Consider the following 17,124-nt stretch of genomic DNA (forward strand, 5'->3'; position numbering starts at 1 on the left):
ACATTTTCTCAATAATACTTTCCTTATGCCTACCTTAAATTCTTCCTGTTGTATTTAAGAGTACTTATTTTTTAAAAGCCCAGCATGCCTTTATGGATAAATTGTACCAGACATTCAAAGATGTATTGATATCAGTCCTTGTTAAACTCTTCCAAAAAATACAGGAAGAGGGAATTTTTGCAGACTCATTCTGTAAGGCCAGCATCACCTTGATACCAAAACCAGACAAATATTCCTCAGGAAAACTACAGAAAAGCAATTCTATTTACAGTGACATCAAAAAGAATATAATGCTTAGGAATAAATTTTATCAACGAGGTAAATTATGCTTAAAACTATAAAACATTGAGGAAAGAAGTTGAAAACACACAGATAAGTGGAAAGATATTCTGTGCTCATGGATTGGAAGAATTAATACTGTTAAAACATTCATACTACCCAAAGTGACCTACAGATTGAGTGAAATCCCTATCAAATTCCAATGATATTTTTCACAGAAATAGAAAAAACAATCCTAAAATTTGTATGGAACCACAAAAGACCTCACATAGCCAAAGCAAACTTGAGAAAGAGCAAAGCATGGAGGCATCACACCCCTTGATTTCAAAATGTATTACAAACCTATAGTAACCAAAGCAGTATGGTACTGGCATAAAAACAGACATATAAAACCAATGAAGCAAAAACAAAAGCAATGAAACAGAATAGCCCAGAAATAAATCCATACATCTGTGTCACCTGATCTTCAACAAGGGTGCCAAGAATATACAATGAGGAAAGATAGTCTCTTCAATACATTGTGTTCAGAAAACTAGACATCCACGTGCAGAAGAATGAAATTGGATCCTTATCTCACACCACATACAAAAATCAACTCAAAATGGATCAAAGACTTAAATATAAGACCAGAAACTGCAAAACTATGAGAAGAAAACATAGGAAAAAAGCTTCTTGATGTTGCACTAGGCAATAATTTTTTGGATATGACCCCAAAAGCACAGACAACAAAAGCAAAAATAGATAAATGGTATTACATTAAACTAAAAAAAGCTTCTGCATAGCAACGGAAACAACAGAGTGAAAAGGCAACCTATAAAGTGGGACAGAATATTTGTAAACCATGTATCTGGTAAAGGGTTAATATCCAAAATATGCAAAAAACTCATGCAACTCAGTAACAACAACAACAAAAAATTAAAAGTGAGCAGAGGACCCAGATAGACATTTCTCAAAAGAAGATATATAAATGGGCAAACAGGTGTATGGAAAGATACTGAAGTTCACTAATCATCGGGGAAATGCAGATCAAAACCACAATGAGATATCACCTCACACCTGTAAGAATGACTGTTACCAGAAAGAGGAAAAAATAAGTTTTGGCGAGGATGTGGAGAAAAGGGAACTCTAGTGTACTGTTGGTAGGGATGTAAATTGGCACAGCCTTTATGGAAAACAATATAGAAGTTCCTGAAAAAAATTAAAAGTGGAACTACCTTATTATTCAGAATCCCACTTCTAGATATATATCTGGAAGAGATATCTGTACTCCCATGTTTATTGCAGCATTATTCATAGTAGCCAAGGTATGGATACAACCTAAATGTCCATCAACAGACAAATGAATAAAGAAGATGTAGTATATATAATATTACACATGTATATGTAATATGTATTTACATGCGTAATATTTCACTTTAAAAAAAGAAAGAAATCCTGCCATTTGCAACAACATGGATGAATGTGGAGGACATTTACATGAAGTGAAATAGGCCACATGAAGAAAGACATACTGCATATTCTCACATATGTGGAATCTAAAAATGTCAATCTCCTAGAAACAGAGTAGAATGTTGGTTACCAGAGGCTGGGGTTGGGGGATATAGGAAGATGTTGGTTAAGGTGTACAAAGTTTCAGTTATACGAGGTAAATAATGCACAACAATGTGCGAGGTCTAATGCACAACAATGTGACTATAGTTAATGTTGTATACTACTTGAAACTTGCTGAGAGGGGAGATATTAGGTGTTCTCACCACATACACAAAAAAGGGTAAATGGATATGTTAATTATCTTGATTTTGGTGATTATTTCACAATGTGTATGTTTATCAAATCAAGTCATAGATCTCAAATATATACAATTTTTAATTGGCGATTATACGTCAATAAAATTGGAGGAAGAAAAAATTTTTGTTATTTTTTGCAGACCTTTGCCTTTTTTACATATAAACATAAATTAGACTTGTATATAAGCATAGATATGTGTTGACGTAAGCCTACTCTGTTGTATATAGGAATAAAATGCTTCTTTTAGATCTATGGTTATGTATTCTTTATATGTAAACATTTATCTTTGTTTTTATACAGATTGCATACAATTTAAATATTTTGTTTATGGAACCATACAAGCTTCTCTATATTCCTAATATTTTTTTCTTTTATGTTATTCCAGTAGTGCTGCTTGATTCATTAGACTCTGTTGCAGAGGTCAACCTTGATGACCAGGAGAGAGCAACAACTAATCCAGAAGCACTGCCAGATATGACTGATAATGAAATGACAGGAACAGGTAAGAGGGACAAAGTAGCTGTTCTCTAAATATGTAATATTCTATGACTAATTGACTTCATTTCTAGGGAAATGTATGTGATATAATATATGTCATAGTTATACCAATAAAATTTTACATTTTTTATTGAAGTATAGTTGATTTATAGTGTTGTATTGTGTCACTGCTATATTCACTGAATACAGCAGTGATTAAATTATGTGTGTGTGTGTGTATACACATACATACGTATGTGTGTATATAACTTTTTCAGATTCATTTCCATTATAGGTTATTACAAGATCTGAATATAGTTCCCTGTGCTATACAGAAGGTCCTTGTTATTTGTCTATTTTACATACAGTAGTGTGTATCTGTTAATCCCAAACTCCTAATTTATCCCTCTCCCCCCTTTCCCATTTGGTAACCAAAAGTTTGTTTTCTATGTCTGTAAGTCTGTTTCTGGTTTGCTAATAAGTTCATTTGTATCAGTTTTTTAGATTCTCCATATAAGTGGTATCATACGGTATTTGTCTTCTCTTTGTGACTTAATTCACTTAGTATGATAATCTCTAATTTCATCTATACTGCTGCAAATGATGTTATTTTATTCTTTTTTTGGCTGAGTAGTATTCCATTGTGTGTGTGTGTATACATCTTCTTTATCCATTCATCTGTTGATGGACACTTAGGTTGCTTCCATGTTTTGACTATTGTAAGTAGTGCTGCTATGAACGTTGGGGTGCATGTGTCTTTTTGAGTTAGAGTTTTCATCTTTTCCAGATATATGCCCAGGAATGGGATTGCTGGATCATATGGTAACTCTATTTTTAGTTTTTTAAGCAACCTCTCTGCTGTTCTCCATAGTGGCTGGACCAGCTTACATTCCCACCAACAGTGTAGGAGGGTTCCCTTTTCTCCACACCCTCTCCAGCACTTATTATTTGTAGGCTTTTTGATGATGGCCTCATTTTAGTTTTGACTTGCCTTTCTCTAATTAGCAATATTGTGCATCTTTTCATGTGCCTTTTGGCCATCTGTATGGCTTCTTTGGAGAAATGTCTGTTTAGGTCTTCTGCCCATTTTTGATTGTGTTGTTTGTTTTTTTGATATTGAGCTGTATGAACTGTTTGTATATTTTGGAAATTAAGCCCTTGTCAGTTGCATCATTTGCAGATATTTTCTCCCATTCTGTGGGTTGCTTTTAGTTTTGTTTATGGTTTCCTTTGTGTACAAAAGCTTATAAGTTTGATTTGGTCCCATTTGCTTATTTTTGCTTTTATTTCTTTTGCCTTGAGAGCCTGACCTAAGAAAACATTGCTGTGATTTATATCAGAGAATGTTTTGCCTATGTTCTCTTCTAGGAGTTTTAAGGTGTCATGTCTTATAAGTCTTTAAGCCATTTTGAGTTTATTTTTGTTTATGGTGTGAGGGTGTGTTCTAACTTCATTGATTTACATGAGGCTCTCCAGCTTTCCCAATACCACTTGCTGAAGAGACTGTTTTTTTCTCCATTGTATATTCTTGCCTCCTTTATTGAAGATTAATTGAACATAGGTGTGCGGATTTATTTCTGGGCTCTCTGTTCTGTTCCACTGATCCATATGTCTGTTTTTATGCCAATACCATGTTGTTTTGGTTACTGTAGTTTTGTAGTATTGTCTGAAGTCTGGAAGGTATGCCTTCAATTTTGTTTTTTTCCATCAGATTTGCTTTGGCAACTCTGAGCCTGTTGTGTTTCCATATAAATTTTAGGATTATTTGTTCTAGTTCTGTGAAAATGTCATGGGTAATTTGATAGGGATCACATTAAATGTATAAATTGCTTTCAGTTACTAGTATGGCCATTTTAACAATATTATTTCTTCCAGTCCAAGAACATGAGATAGCTTTCCATTTCTTTGAATCATCTTTAATTTCCTTCATCAACGTTTTATAGTTCTCAGCATATGTCTTTCACTTCCTTGGTAAGATTTATTCCTAGGTATTTTTTTAATACATTTTTAAAACATTGTTTTTTCATTTTCTCTTTCTGATATTTCATTGTTAGTGTAAAGAAATGCAACAGATTTCTGTATACTAATCTTGTATCCTGCTACCTTGCTGAATTCATTTATTAATTCTAATAGTTTTGGTGTGGAGTCTTTAGGGTTTTCTATATAGAGTGTCATGTCATCTGCCTGTAATGACAGTTTTATCTCTTTCCTTCAATTTGGATCCCTTTTGTTTCTTTTTCTTGTCTGATTGATGTGGCTAGGACTTCCAAAACTATGTTGAATAGAAGAGGTGAGAGTGAACATCCTTATCGTGTTCAGATTTCAGTGGGAAGGCTTTCAGCTTTTCACTGTTGAGTATTATTTTGGCTGTGGGTTTGTCATAAATAGCTTTTATTATATTGAGATATGTTGCCTCTGTACCCACTTTGGTGAGAGTTTTTATCCTGAATGGATGTTGAGTTTTATCAAATGCTTTTTCTGCAGCAGTTGAGATGATCATATCATTTGTCTTTTCTTCTGTTGATGTGGTGTATCACATTGCTTGATTTGCATATGTTGAACCATCCTTGTGGCCCTGGGGTGAATCCAACTTGATCATTGTGTCTGATTCTTTTTATGTATTGTTGGATTCGGTTTGCTAATATTTTGTTGAGGATTTTCGCATCTATATTCATCAGAGATACTGGCCTCTAATTTTCCTTTTTGGTAGTGTCTTTGTCTGGTTTTGGAATCAGTGATGGTGGCATCATAGAATGACTGTGGGAGTGTTTCCTCCTCTTCAGTCTTTTAGAAGATCTTGAGAAGGATCAGTATAAGTTCTTTTTTGTATGTTTGGTAGTATTCCCTAGTGAAGGCATCCAGTCCTGGACTTTTGTTTGCAGGGCGTTTTTTTTGTTTTGGTTTGGTTTTTCGTTTGTTTGTTTTTTTTTGCAGTACACGGGCCTCTCACTGTTGTGGCCTCTCCCGTTGCGGAGCACAGGCTCCAGACGCGCAGGCTCAGTGGCCATGTCTCACGGGCCCAGCCGCTCCGTGGCATGTGGGATCTTCCTGGACCGGGGCACAAACCCGTGTCCCCTGCATCAGCAGGTGGACTCTCAACCACTGCGCCACCAAGGAAGCCTGGGAGTTTTTTTATTGCAAATTTTATTTCAGTTCTAGTGATTGGTCTGATCAAATTATCTATTTATTCTTGATTCAGTTTTGGTGGACTGTGTCAACAATTAAATTTTCAGTCTCATATTTGCTACTATATTTAACAACTTAAATAATCTGAACTTGCTAATTGTGACACATAATGCTAGTAGGCTGAGTAAAGTGTGTTTTAAGATATATACTTGTTAATAAATGAATGAATGCTGTTGTTACAAAGTATAGTACTGTAGATGAATATTGACTCATTTTCTGCACCACCCCCCCCCAAGTGTTCCATTAAATTTGCCATGCATCAGAGAATTGAGGCTTCGGTCTTGTGCGTTTCCATAGTTCCCTCTGTGTAGGCAAAAGCTAGATCACATCCTAAAATTCTGAAATGTCTAGGACCATCTAGACTTGACTAAAGGTTGTAAAGACCTTTAAGATAGTGCCTTTTCAAACTTTTTTTAAAGCAGTGGAACTCTTACCTCTAAATGGAATCTTAGGTAGTACCTCTATATAGATTAAAAATGTATTTTATCAGTATAAATATAAATGTTTACATATGTGACATTTACTTATAAAGTTAGAGTAGTAATGGTCCTTTAAAATTTTTAAAATTAAAAGTTCTAGATATTTGTTACATTCTTATATCATCAGACTTCCAATATGTTTGTATATTTTGTTTTTGTTGTATAATATGAACGTTTTCTTGGTTTACCAGATAAACAAGTGCAAATGGGAACTTTTCAACTTGCTTTTTTGCAAGTCTCAGTTGACCAGTATGGTCAACTAAACCAACCCAGACACTTGGAAAAAAAGAACAATAGAAATGATAAATCACTAACCAACTCTGAACATCTGCTTGCATTTTATTTTATTTCTTATTTTTTTCTACTTTTCTATGGAAGTATAATATACTTGTATAATAATTCACCTATCATCATAGCTTGATGAATTTTCAAATACTGAACACATCCATGTAACCAGCAACCAGATGAGAAAACCAAACATGATCAAAACCACAAAGTCCACTCAGATCTTTTATTTCTAGTCAGTGCCGTTCCAAGAGTCACCACTATCTTGTTTCATCCACTTCCATTTTAAAACGTAAAAAAAATTAGAACAGAATTTTTCCATCAAGACATGTTACTCATTTACTTGTTACTACCCAAGTGAATATTCCGCCATGCTGAAAGCATGTGCTGAGCACATGTTCCTCATTCTTACTGCTGTTTTTATTTAAGTACTTGTCACATATGTGCTGTGATGGTCAATCCACTTGCACTTCTTTCAGTAAGCAGATATGGATTCTTTTAAAAGACCAGTGTAGAGCTACAGCTTTTCTAATCAGTGATGCATAGTAGAGGGTTCTTTTATGTACAGGATGGCCAGAGAAGCTTTATTCTAAGATACACATGAAAACAAAGCCAGAGGCAAGAGTTATCACTCTGATGCTCTTTATAGTTACATAAATGGCACATTTGAGTGTGCAGATTATTTTTTATTACAGTTTTGTGTTTTAAAATGAAATTTCAGTCAAATGTCTGTGGAACCCGTGATTTTCTCTGAAAACTGTTTTGTAAAACTCAGTATGAAAACCGCTGCTGTAGGTTATAAGAAAAACTCAGAAATAAAAAATTATTGCTGGAAGCAAAAATTCTATTAAGATGATCCAGGTCAGTTATATAAAGCTAAATTTTCTTGGTCTTATTTCTTAAATGTTCTTGACTCTGAAATAATTTGGTAAGTCAATTACTAGAAGAGTGTAAGTATAATCTTACTGTCTTGTGGCCTTGGATTCATATTCCCAGCCTTGCCAGTTACCAGCTGCATGACACTGGACAATTAATGCCTCTAAGCCTGTTTCCTCTTCTTTAAAATGAGCTCTTGTGATGATCAACTGAGTTAATATATAGTGCCTAGTATATTGTTAAGATTCAACAAGCAGTGGCAACTGTGTGGTTCTCATCATTATTATTTATATCAACACTCTGTTAAGAGTACAGATTATAATAAAGAACCTGAAGGCATAGAGTATAAATACCTTTTGGTTGTGAGGTATTGAATTTACCTAGCATTTCAAAAAATACACTTGAAAATTTTCAAATCAGCACCTGAACTTGGTTTAAAAACTGAAAAGATCAGTGGCTTGTTTTTTGTTTACCAGGTGTCTTCCAGTATTAAGCAGGCTCCGTTTAGGTAATATGTTGTCAAAGATGATCTCTTTTTTGATAATACTATTCATGAAACTTGTGCTTTATTGTCTTAAAATGGTTGGTAACTGTAAAATGAGGGCCAGATCTGGCCTTTTGCTTGTTTTCATTTGTCTCAAGGGCAGGTACCATTTTGTGCTGTGGCTGCATGACCAGAGCAGTCACAGGAGGACAGTGTGGCTCCACAACGGGACCCTTGCCTCTGCCCAGCAGGATTTGACCCTTTTCAACCTCCTAAAGTGGAAAAAAATAGGGCGTTTTTGACTTGTGGTGATATATAAAATACATGCAGAGAAGTCAGCCCTTTTCTCTATAAAATGCATGAAAAAAGTTAACATATATGACCCTGGAATTATTTTTAACATCAGTTGGGTTAATGACTCAAATTAGGAGAAAAGTGCCTTTCCCTTGCTCTGTTTTCTGAGCAGCCCATGATACCACTCGATCTTCCATTTCTGTTTTCTAACTTTTACATCGTTGCTTTTCTGCATGTTTGCTCAGCTGTTGCTTTAAGCCAGAGCCTCTTCTTTCTGACACCTCACACGTGTTAAATTTGGTATGAGCATTCAGTGCTGCTGTGCCATTTGCCACTGGGATCATTTCTTTTATACATACTCTGAAGATAATTAAGCATCCTGGTATTTCTGTAGAGGAGACGAAACACCTTGTGCCTTTTCCCTTTCTTCATAAAAATTCATTCTCTCTCTCAGTCATGCTGCTCTGAATCTGACAGGTGGTTTAGGGCAGCGGTCCCCGACCTTTTTGGAACCAGGGACCGGTTTCATGGAAGATAGTTTTTCCATAGGCGGGGGGCAGGGGAGTATGGTTTCGGGATGATTCAAACACATTACATTTGTTGTGCACTTTATTTCTATTATTATTACATTATAGTATATAATGAAATAATTATACAACTCATCATAATGCAGAATCAGTGGGAGCCCTGACCTTGTTTTCCTGCAACTAGATGGTCCCATCTGGGGGTGATGGTAGACAGTGACACCCAAAGTGTGTTGCTTACGTCCAGCCTACTCTGTAATCTCATTTTGGTTGCTGTCCGGTAGTGGACAGCTAATGTCGCCGCTGATCTGACAGGAGGCGGAGCTCAGGCGGTAATGCCAGCGATGGGGAGCGGCTATAAATACAGATGAAACTTCACTCACCCGCCTGCTGCTCACCTCCTGCTGTGTGGCCCGGTTCCTAACAGGCCATGCACGGCATGGCCCGGGGGTTGGGGACCATTAGGCTTAGCTTAGCAGGCAAGGTCTTTTTCCTCAAGTCCTACTGAATATCCCTGCCGCTAAAACTGTCAGTGATTCTGATCTCACGGTATCCTCCACTTTTTTGTTTTTAATGTATTTAATCAAATCTATTCCTTTATTGGGCATGCTCCAAATAACAGTGGTGACCTGAAGCAGTAGATAGAAAGATATCCCATTGTGAGGCATCCTTACACAATCATATGTGGCACTTGGCTCCCTCTTATGTTTAGAGTTGAAAGTAGTTCCTCAGAATTTTATACTGTGCAACTTACACATCACATAGAGGAAGAGGAGGCTGTATATGCTCTTGTAAATATTTTTAGGCATTAATTGATTAGTTCATGGGTATCAAGGGAAAAGGAGACTGGTCACCATATTTCTCTCTTTTTGTTTTTTCCACTCTTCTATAGCACTTTTTTCTTTTCTCTAATTTTGAAAATTCCACTGTTAGTAGTGAAGAGTACAAAATTAGTAAGAAAATACTCATAAAAGTCTTAGATCATTGTTGTCATTAGATCCTTTGAATTATTTCCTCTAGAGTGTATTCATCAGTTGGTGGGAAGAGGAGGAGGTTAATAGGGAAGGAAGAGTGAACAGTGACATCACGTCTCCTATTTTGGATGACTGGGTGACTGATCATACCACAGCCAGAATAGCAGGTACTAGTAGCAGAACAGATGTTGTTGGGGAATATAATTAATTCACTCGAGGATGTATTAGATATGATTTGCTTATAGAACAGTCTCCTTGTCAGGAAGTTTAATGTTCAAAAAAGAGATAAAGACAAAAGACATAGATTTGGGAGTCACGTGCACATGGGCAGTTATTAAGTGAAGGGTCTTGATGAAGTTATCCACTCCACTGCCACCGCCCCCCCCCCCAGAAAAAAAGAGAGGTTTTAAAAAGAGATGGAGGAGCCCTGAGATGAGTCATTTACCATACAAGATGGAAAAGCAGCCGTCAGAGCAGTGGGAAGAACAAGAAGGCGCTATGCAGAGGAAACAGTCCCCAGGAAAATGGCAGGGTCACACGTCTCACAGGGTGAAGAAAATTTTTAAAAGTTGAAGAAAATTAAAGGCTGGGTTTGGCTACTAGGAAATCACTTTCTATTATAGCAGCTTTGGCAGGCTGTTGGAACATATTGGTTTGCAAAGCTAGAGGATTGAATTTCAGTTGAAGAAATGCAGAGTACAAGATGCTTGGTGGCCCCATGAGGCAGAGAGAGAGAGATGAGAGACAGAATCCTTGAAAAATTGTGTCAATTTGAGAAATTTAGGAATAGTTTTATCCAATGCAGAGAGGTCGATTAAGGGTAGTAGGAAGAGACGATAACTAGTAGAGTCATATTTTACAGTTAGCACGTCAGGACACATCTCAGCCCGCTACAGGAGTTCCTGAGCCTGCTGTGGTTCATGCTGGTAGGCTGTGGCCATGCATGACCCAGGTTTGTATTTCACTCTATTTTGATCATGTCAGTATTGTCCTATAGGCTTGTACACCATTCCTAATAGATTAAGGGACAATGTTAGTGTTCCATATTTCTTAGGTATTTGTGTGAATATACTAGAGATTACATTTAATTCAACAGGTGTTTCTTATGGACAGAGCAGTAGTGACATTGAAGCACTACATCAGGCTTATTGTCATATTGCCCATTCTTTGGGAGATGCAGATGAACAAAGACCTGAGAGTAATGCAGTGGAAAATACCAAGAACTCAGCAAAAGATCATCCTCAAGAAAATGAAGCGTCCTCTAAAAACGTCTCTACCACAGAATCTGGTAAAAGCTTCTTTGTTTGAGACCCTCTCTGGACAGTTTCCAGTGTGGTATAATTTAAATGCAGTTTGCTCTAGTGATTGTTTCTCAGTATCTGAATTTAAAGCGTTTGTTTAAATCTGGGAATCACTGGTTTAGCTATAAAGTTAGAGCTGAACATAGGATGAAATTTCAGTTCCTCCTCTAATATGCCTTGACCGAATTAAGAAATCAGTTGCATATTTTCACATTTTTTACACTTTTCCATGAACATATACTAAAGTTACTTTTTAAATAGAGAACAGTATTTTGGGATTAACTAAATATATAATTAACGTGTGTATGTGTGTGTGTATTTGTGGATACACCCATACACATATATTTGATGTGTGTATGTATATATATATAGAAAGAGAGAGAGAGATAAAATATGTAAATATATATATCAAATATAAATATCAAAGAAGATTTTCTTATGGGGGAAACTGGGATTATTGTATGTGCTGTTCTGTTAACTACGTCAATCAGAGAAAATGTGATTTTGGTGGTATTAGACACTAAGTTAAGCAATTTACATAAGATTTTTGGTTGCTGTTTTAACTTTTCTCCCCTCTCAGATCTGCCCACAGTAGAGGAGCTGATGAAGCCCATCAGAATAGATTCCTTTGGGGTCAGTGGTTTCGATTTACAACCTCTCAGGTATGACTTTTTTGGAATGGATTGAACAGGTTGTTTGTTTGTTTATTGTTTTGTCACTGGGGACTTTTAGAATCATTTGTTCTACAAAACCATTCCTAATGAATGATTAACGTGTAGCTGGTATGTGTCTACCTGTGAGTCACTCCTGTTTTTTTTTTTCACATTAGTCTTACTCAATTAGTTTATCAAAATTCTTCTCATGGTAAAATTTAAAAATAAATGCTACTAAAAAGTTGCTGCTACTAGGTAGGTAGTCTTAAAGCTTTCCACTGAAAAATAAAATCCCTTCAGCTCTAAATAGCTCAGGGACAGTTGATTTGAATGCTGAGAGGGAAATTAATTTTATTCTGTGCTGAGTCATCCATTCACTTCTTTATAAGCCAGTTAGTTTTACACTTAGTCACAGACCAGCTGTTGTCTTTCAGGGTGAGTTCTTGGATCACAAGAAAAATGGGCTTCATGAAAATGTTCCAGCTCTGGTACATTTTAATGACAGCTTGTGGGACATGGCTGTCATTCACCAACACAGAGAAGCATATCACAGTAGCCTCGTCGTAAGGCTGCACTTTGCATTCGTGAAGCACTTAGAGTGTCACACCCGTTATCTCATGAGATCCTCAGAATAAGTAGGTCAGGCATCTTTATCGATGAAACTGAGGTAAACCAACTTAGTGGTGGAGCTCTCACAGGAGCCAGTAATGACGACGATGATGGTGATGATAACAGCTAGCATTTTAATCACATGCTTACCGTGGGCCAGGTACTGTGCAGAGTTCTTTACATACTAGATTTTATTTAATCTTAAAGCACTTCTATGAGGTCTCTTCCATTATTATCCCCATTTCATAGATAAGAAACTGAGCTTAAAGAGGTTAAGTAAATTGTTCAAGATCATGTGGCCATAACCCAGGAATGCACTTGGGTTGTCAGGTCTTTGATCTCCATGAAATATTTCTGTGAAAAGCCTGTCATCCATGCATGTATTCATTTGTTCATTTGTGTTATCAACAGACAACTTTTTGAGCCTCCCTTGAACCCCATCCTCATCCTGTAAATCCACTTGCAGTGATTTCTTGGCCTTGTTCCTCCCTTTGTGCTAATTGAGAGAAAATGATGCAGCGTAGCTTACACTAAACCCCGTCGACTTGAATACTAAGCCTAGTATTCTTCCACTGGTCTGCAGTGCTAGTTAGTATTTTTAAAGCTCAGTTATGCTTCCTTACCATTGCTGTTTGGGGCTGTGCTAGTGTTACTGAAGAGATTTTTCACACATCCTGTGTCTTTGTTGGCATAGGTAGCACCATTTTAATAATGTGAGTTCTAAATAAGGATTTTCACATTGTGTTTTAAAAGCTGAGAGCCAAGTGTACTTACATTAAAGGCATAACAATAATTATAGAAATGTCAGTAGTATAAACTTTAGTACACATATCAAAAAACTTTTTAGTAAATTAGGATAAGTAATTCTAGCTGCTGTAACAAAAATATCCTTGAAATTTTAGTAGTTTAACATCATCAAAAATGTATTTCTTGCTCGCATCATAACCCCATGTGTCTCAGTGGAGTTGAGGCGGGACTCTACTCCACATGGTCATTTAGGGACCTAGGCTGCTTCTGTCATCAACACACAGTTTCAAGGTTCTCATGGCCTCATCTAAACAGTCGCTAAGGAGAGAAAAAAGATGGTTTACCATAATTCCTTTTAACTGCCTTAACACAGAAATGTTACATCACTTCAGTCCACATTCTATCGGTAAGAACCAGCACATCTAGCTAACAGAGTCCAAGAGGGCTGGGAAATATGGTTTGCTTGTGTGCCCAGAAAGAAAAGTTAAATGCGTTTGGTAGGCATCTAGCTAGTCTCCACAAGAATCTCCTCTTTTTTTTTTTTTTTTTTTTTTTTTGTGGTACGTGGGCCTCTCACTGTTGTGGCCTCTCCCGTTGCGGAGCACAGGCTCCGGACGTGCAGGCTCAGCGGCCATGGCTCACGGGCCCAGCCGCTCCACGGCATGTGGGATCCTCCCAGATCGGGGCACGAACCCGCGTCCCCTGCATCGGCAGGCAGACTCCCAACCACTGCACCACCAGGGAAGCCCAGAATCTCCTCTTTTAATAGCCAAATATCCATTCTACTCTTATGAATACAAAGACCTACTCAGCCCCTCCTCAAAGCGAACAGCTCAAGTCCCATTCAGGACTCTGTCCATCTGAAAGGCCAGGATTTCCAGGTGAAGCACAGTTCTCTTTATCAGGTTTGAATATAGCTCCTCATTGTCTACTAATCAGTGAATTAAAGAGACAAGTTACATACTTCATTACCCACACCTTCTCATTCAGAAAGGAAAAGTATGAAGAAAATACAGCCATCAGTAATGCAACTTTGAAATCCAGTGAAAGACCTTGTAAAGACCCCCTACCTTGAAGATGGGAATTTTCCTTAATTACGCCATTGTTCTGCTCTTAAGGAGAAACTACCATATATATGTGTGTGTGTGTGTGTGTGTGTGTGTGTATATATATATATATGTATATATATATATGTATATATATGTGTGTATATATATATATATATAGGGGGTGTGTGTGTGTGTGTATGTATGTATGTAGGTATGTGTGTGTGTATATATATATATATATATATATATATATATATATATATATATATGGTTCCATATAGCTCCTGGTTCCAATCCTTGAAGGATTTGTCTTGTATTTCATCACCATTGGCTTCAACTGAAGGGGGTTTCGGGGGGGAAGCTATGCCCATCTTGGAGGATGCACTGGTTTCTCTGTCCACTTTCTGCCTACAGGTGGTTTTAAGGCTCCCAAACAAGTCTCTAGTCTTTTTTTTTTTTTTTTTAATAGTAGGGTTGTGGTTTCTTTGTAATTAGTTACTTCAGAAAGTTTATTAGGCTTCTGATCTATTTGGTTCCAGTTAGTCCCATGTGCCAGCAACTACACTAAACACTCTTTGCTACACAAAGGTTTTAAATCTGCTTTATGTCTTTGCTTCCTTGTTCTTTTGTTTTGTTTTTTCTCTCTCAATTTAATTGCAGCTGTCTGGATATTATTAGGAACAATAACCTTGTGTTTGAAAATGACACTTACAATGTGATATTTGCCAAGGGACTGAGTCACTCTTTTCAACCACGAAGTCCCATGATGTCTTGCTTTTTCATAGCATTTTTCAGTGCTGAATCTTATTGTTTGAGTTCAGACACAGAGAGTGAACCTAAGAGGCCCTGAGTTTCTCGACTCTGTTTCCTTTGATTTCTTCTTAAAAAAATAGCCCATTCTATCTTGAGCTCATCTTTTTCTCATAATATCTTGTCAAAAGTAGCCAGTAGTAGCTAGCACCTAAAAACTGCCTGTTCTCTCCTACCATTTCCTTAGTACCCCACACTCGGTAGCCATGTGGTCTGCCTTATAAACTGTTATAGGTGACAGTTTAGCAAATGTTTTGTCGCTATAAAACATGGGTTGTCACCTCTCCAGCCTCTACTATCAGTTTCCTTGCCACCCAAAACCCAAGCACTAAGCCACTGCCTCATATTTTAGGTTCTTGTCGCCACAGCACTCACATTCTAAAGGCCAGAACTAGTGAATGGCCCCGTCTACATTGAAGGCGTTGAGGAAATGTAGTTTTGTTGGTTCACAGCAAGAACAGGGAACAGTTTTGATGAGCAGCTAGCCAGGTTCTGCTACCATTAAGAAGGAAAGAACTATTATATTTTCTGATGATTCCAGCTACTTCTGTTATTTCTAACAATTATCAAGAAGCCAATCTATCTTATATGAAAATGGTAGCTTCTTAAATTTTCTTTAATCTTATTTTATAAATTACAAAATTAAATGACCTAATTGACCATGATTTAGTAATTTGACAATGACAATATCCATATTTTGGGAGCTCCCATAATATGCTGATATTTAACCACATTTATAACATTTCCTTAAGGGACAGTTTCCATATTTTGAAAATCTAATGGTCTGAAATGTGACATTGCATTTAAGTGTTTTAAACCACAGAGATGATTTTATTTCAAAATCCTAGTGATTTTTCTTATTTTACTTAAAAATTTTCCTATACTGTGATGAAATTATGCATTTTAATATTTATATTTTATGGCTCATTGATGTAAATTATGGTTACTTACTTGGTTTCTTCTAGAAATGTGTAAAATGTTTTTAACCTTCAAATGCATGTTGACTTTATGAGATACTATAGATAAAAGATATATTACAAAAAGGCCACTTAGAAATTCATTTTTAAATTTTTCTTAGACAAAAGCAATCTCAGCCTTGTTTGGTTTGGCTTTCCTTTGAAGTAGGTCTCAGAGTCAACCATGAAGTCCTGTATATTATACTGCATTACAATTATCACCTGAAATTTAAAACAATTATGTGATGCTATGTGAGTATACTCTGTTAACCAGAATTATAAATAATATATTTAACATTAATGACCTAATTTGAATAGTTACAAATATTAGATATATTTAATACTCTCATATATTAATCATGTAAATGTATTTTATATGTATCACGTGTATGTGTATATTAATAAAACTGATATTTGAGGAGTTACATAGGGTTCATTCTCTGTGTCCTGTCTTGTTTTATAGCTATAAGAAACTGGCTGAGAATAAAGAATCTGAATTTGTTAGACCTTTACCCCTTAATAGGAACCAAAATGTTATGTCTCAAGAACCACAAACTGTGAACCAATTTTTGGACAGAAATGAAGAGAATGTAGTTTTAGAAAAGGCAACAAATGAAGGTACAGAAACTAACCATCCAAGAGTAAATGCTGTGGAAGAACAAATAGATAAAATGTACCTTGATATTTTGAAGAAAAAAATGTCTGTTGGTCCTTCATTATTACCTCAGGATGACAAAATAAATAAGGTAAGTTTTTGTAATGCAAATTGATTTGACATATTGATAAATGAAGTTATACAAATACTATTGATAAGTATGTACTTCTTAAACTAGTGGGATTGGTTACATACTAACCTCCACGTAGATCCTGGATATCTGTGAGCAGTCTATAACAACACCCTGTAGTCCCCAAATTTAAAAATAGCACTGTAGCATTAGCTTTCTTCTTGAAGCCATTCTTCATATTTTTCATTTTTTTAGTAAAGGTAGTCCAGAGTTTGAGTAACATAAGAAAATAAAGTGTATTCGTCATTCTAGTGCTTTTCAATCTTTCTAGTAGTGTTCTGCAAAAGTAGGTAAGTTGACATTTCCTGTAAATGCTATTAGCAGCTCTTAAGAAACATATATTTCATTGTTCCTTTTTTCTCTGTTCTTGATTTATTCTGATTATATAGGCTCCATGACCACAGTATTCCGTTTTTATTTTACAGTTCTGAGCTATGTGTTTACCATAAACTATCTCCTTGTATCAATAGAATAAGGCAGGGTACTAATAAATTTTTACCTTGAGAAATCTGGAGAAAAAAGAAGCTAAGACTTTTGTCGTTTCAAAACATGTTCTTCCCTGCTCTCC

General features: G+C 36.2%; 1 protein-coding gene across 4 annotated transcripts in view; it reads left to right on the forward strand.

The window, feature by feature from the left end:
• CEP162 (centrosomal protein 162) overlaps positions 1-17,124 on the forward strand; it is a 156,953-nt gene that overhangs the window by 89,615 nt on the left and 50,214 nt on the right. For 3 of the 4 annotated variants that reach the window (XM_049695336.1, XM_033428509.2, XM_004270068.4), the window contains 4 exons: positions 2,453-2,569; positions 10,743-10,934; positions 11,528-11,609; positions 16,235-16,517. In XM_049695336.1, coding sequence (XP_049551293.1) covers positions 2,453-2,569; positions 10,743-10,934; positions 11,528-11,609; positions 16,235-16,517 — 674 coding nt within the window. The remainder of the gene's footprint in view (positions 1-2,452; positions 2,570-10,742; positions 10,935-11,527; positions 11,610-16,234; positions 16,518-17,124) is intronic. The other variant, XM_033428507.2, reaches the window with a different exon arrangement.

Source organism: Orcinus orca, chromosome 12 (genome assembly GCF_937001465.1).
Source record: "Orcinus orca chromosome 12, mOrcOrc1.1, whole genome shotgun sequence".
Lineage (NCBI taxonomy): Eukaryota > Metazoa > Chordata > Mammalia > Artiodactyla > Delphinidae > Orcinus > Orcinus orca.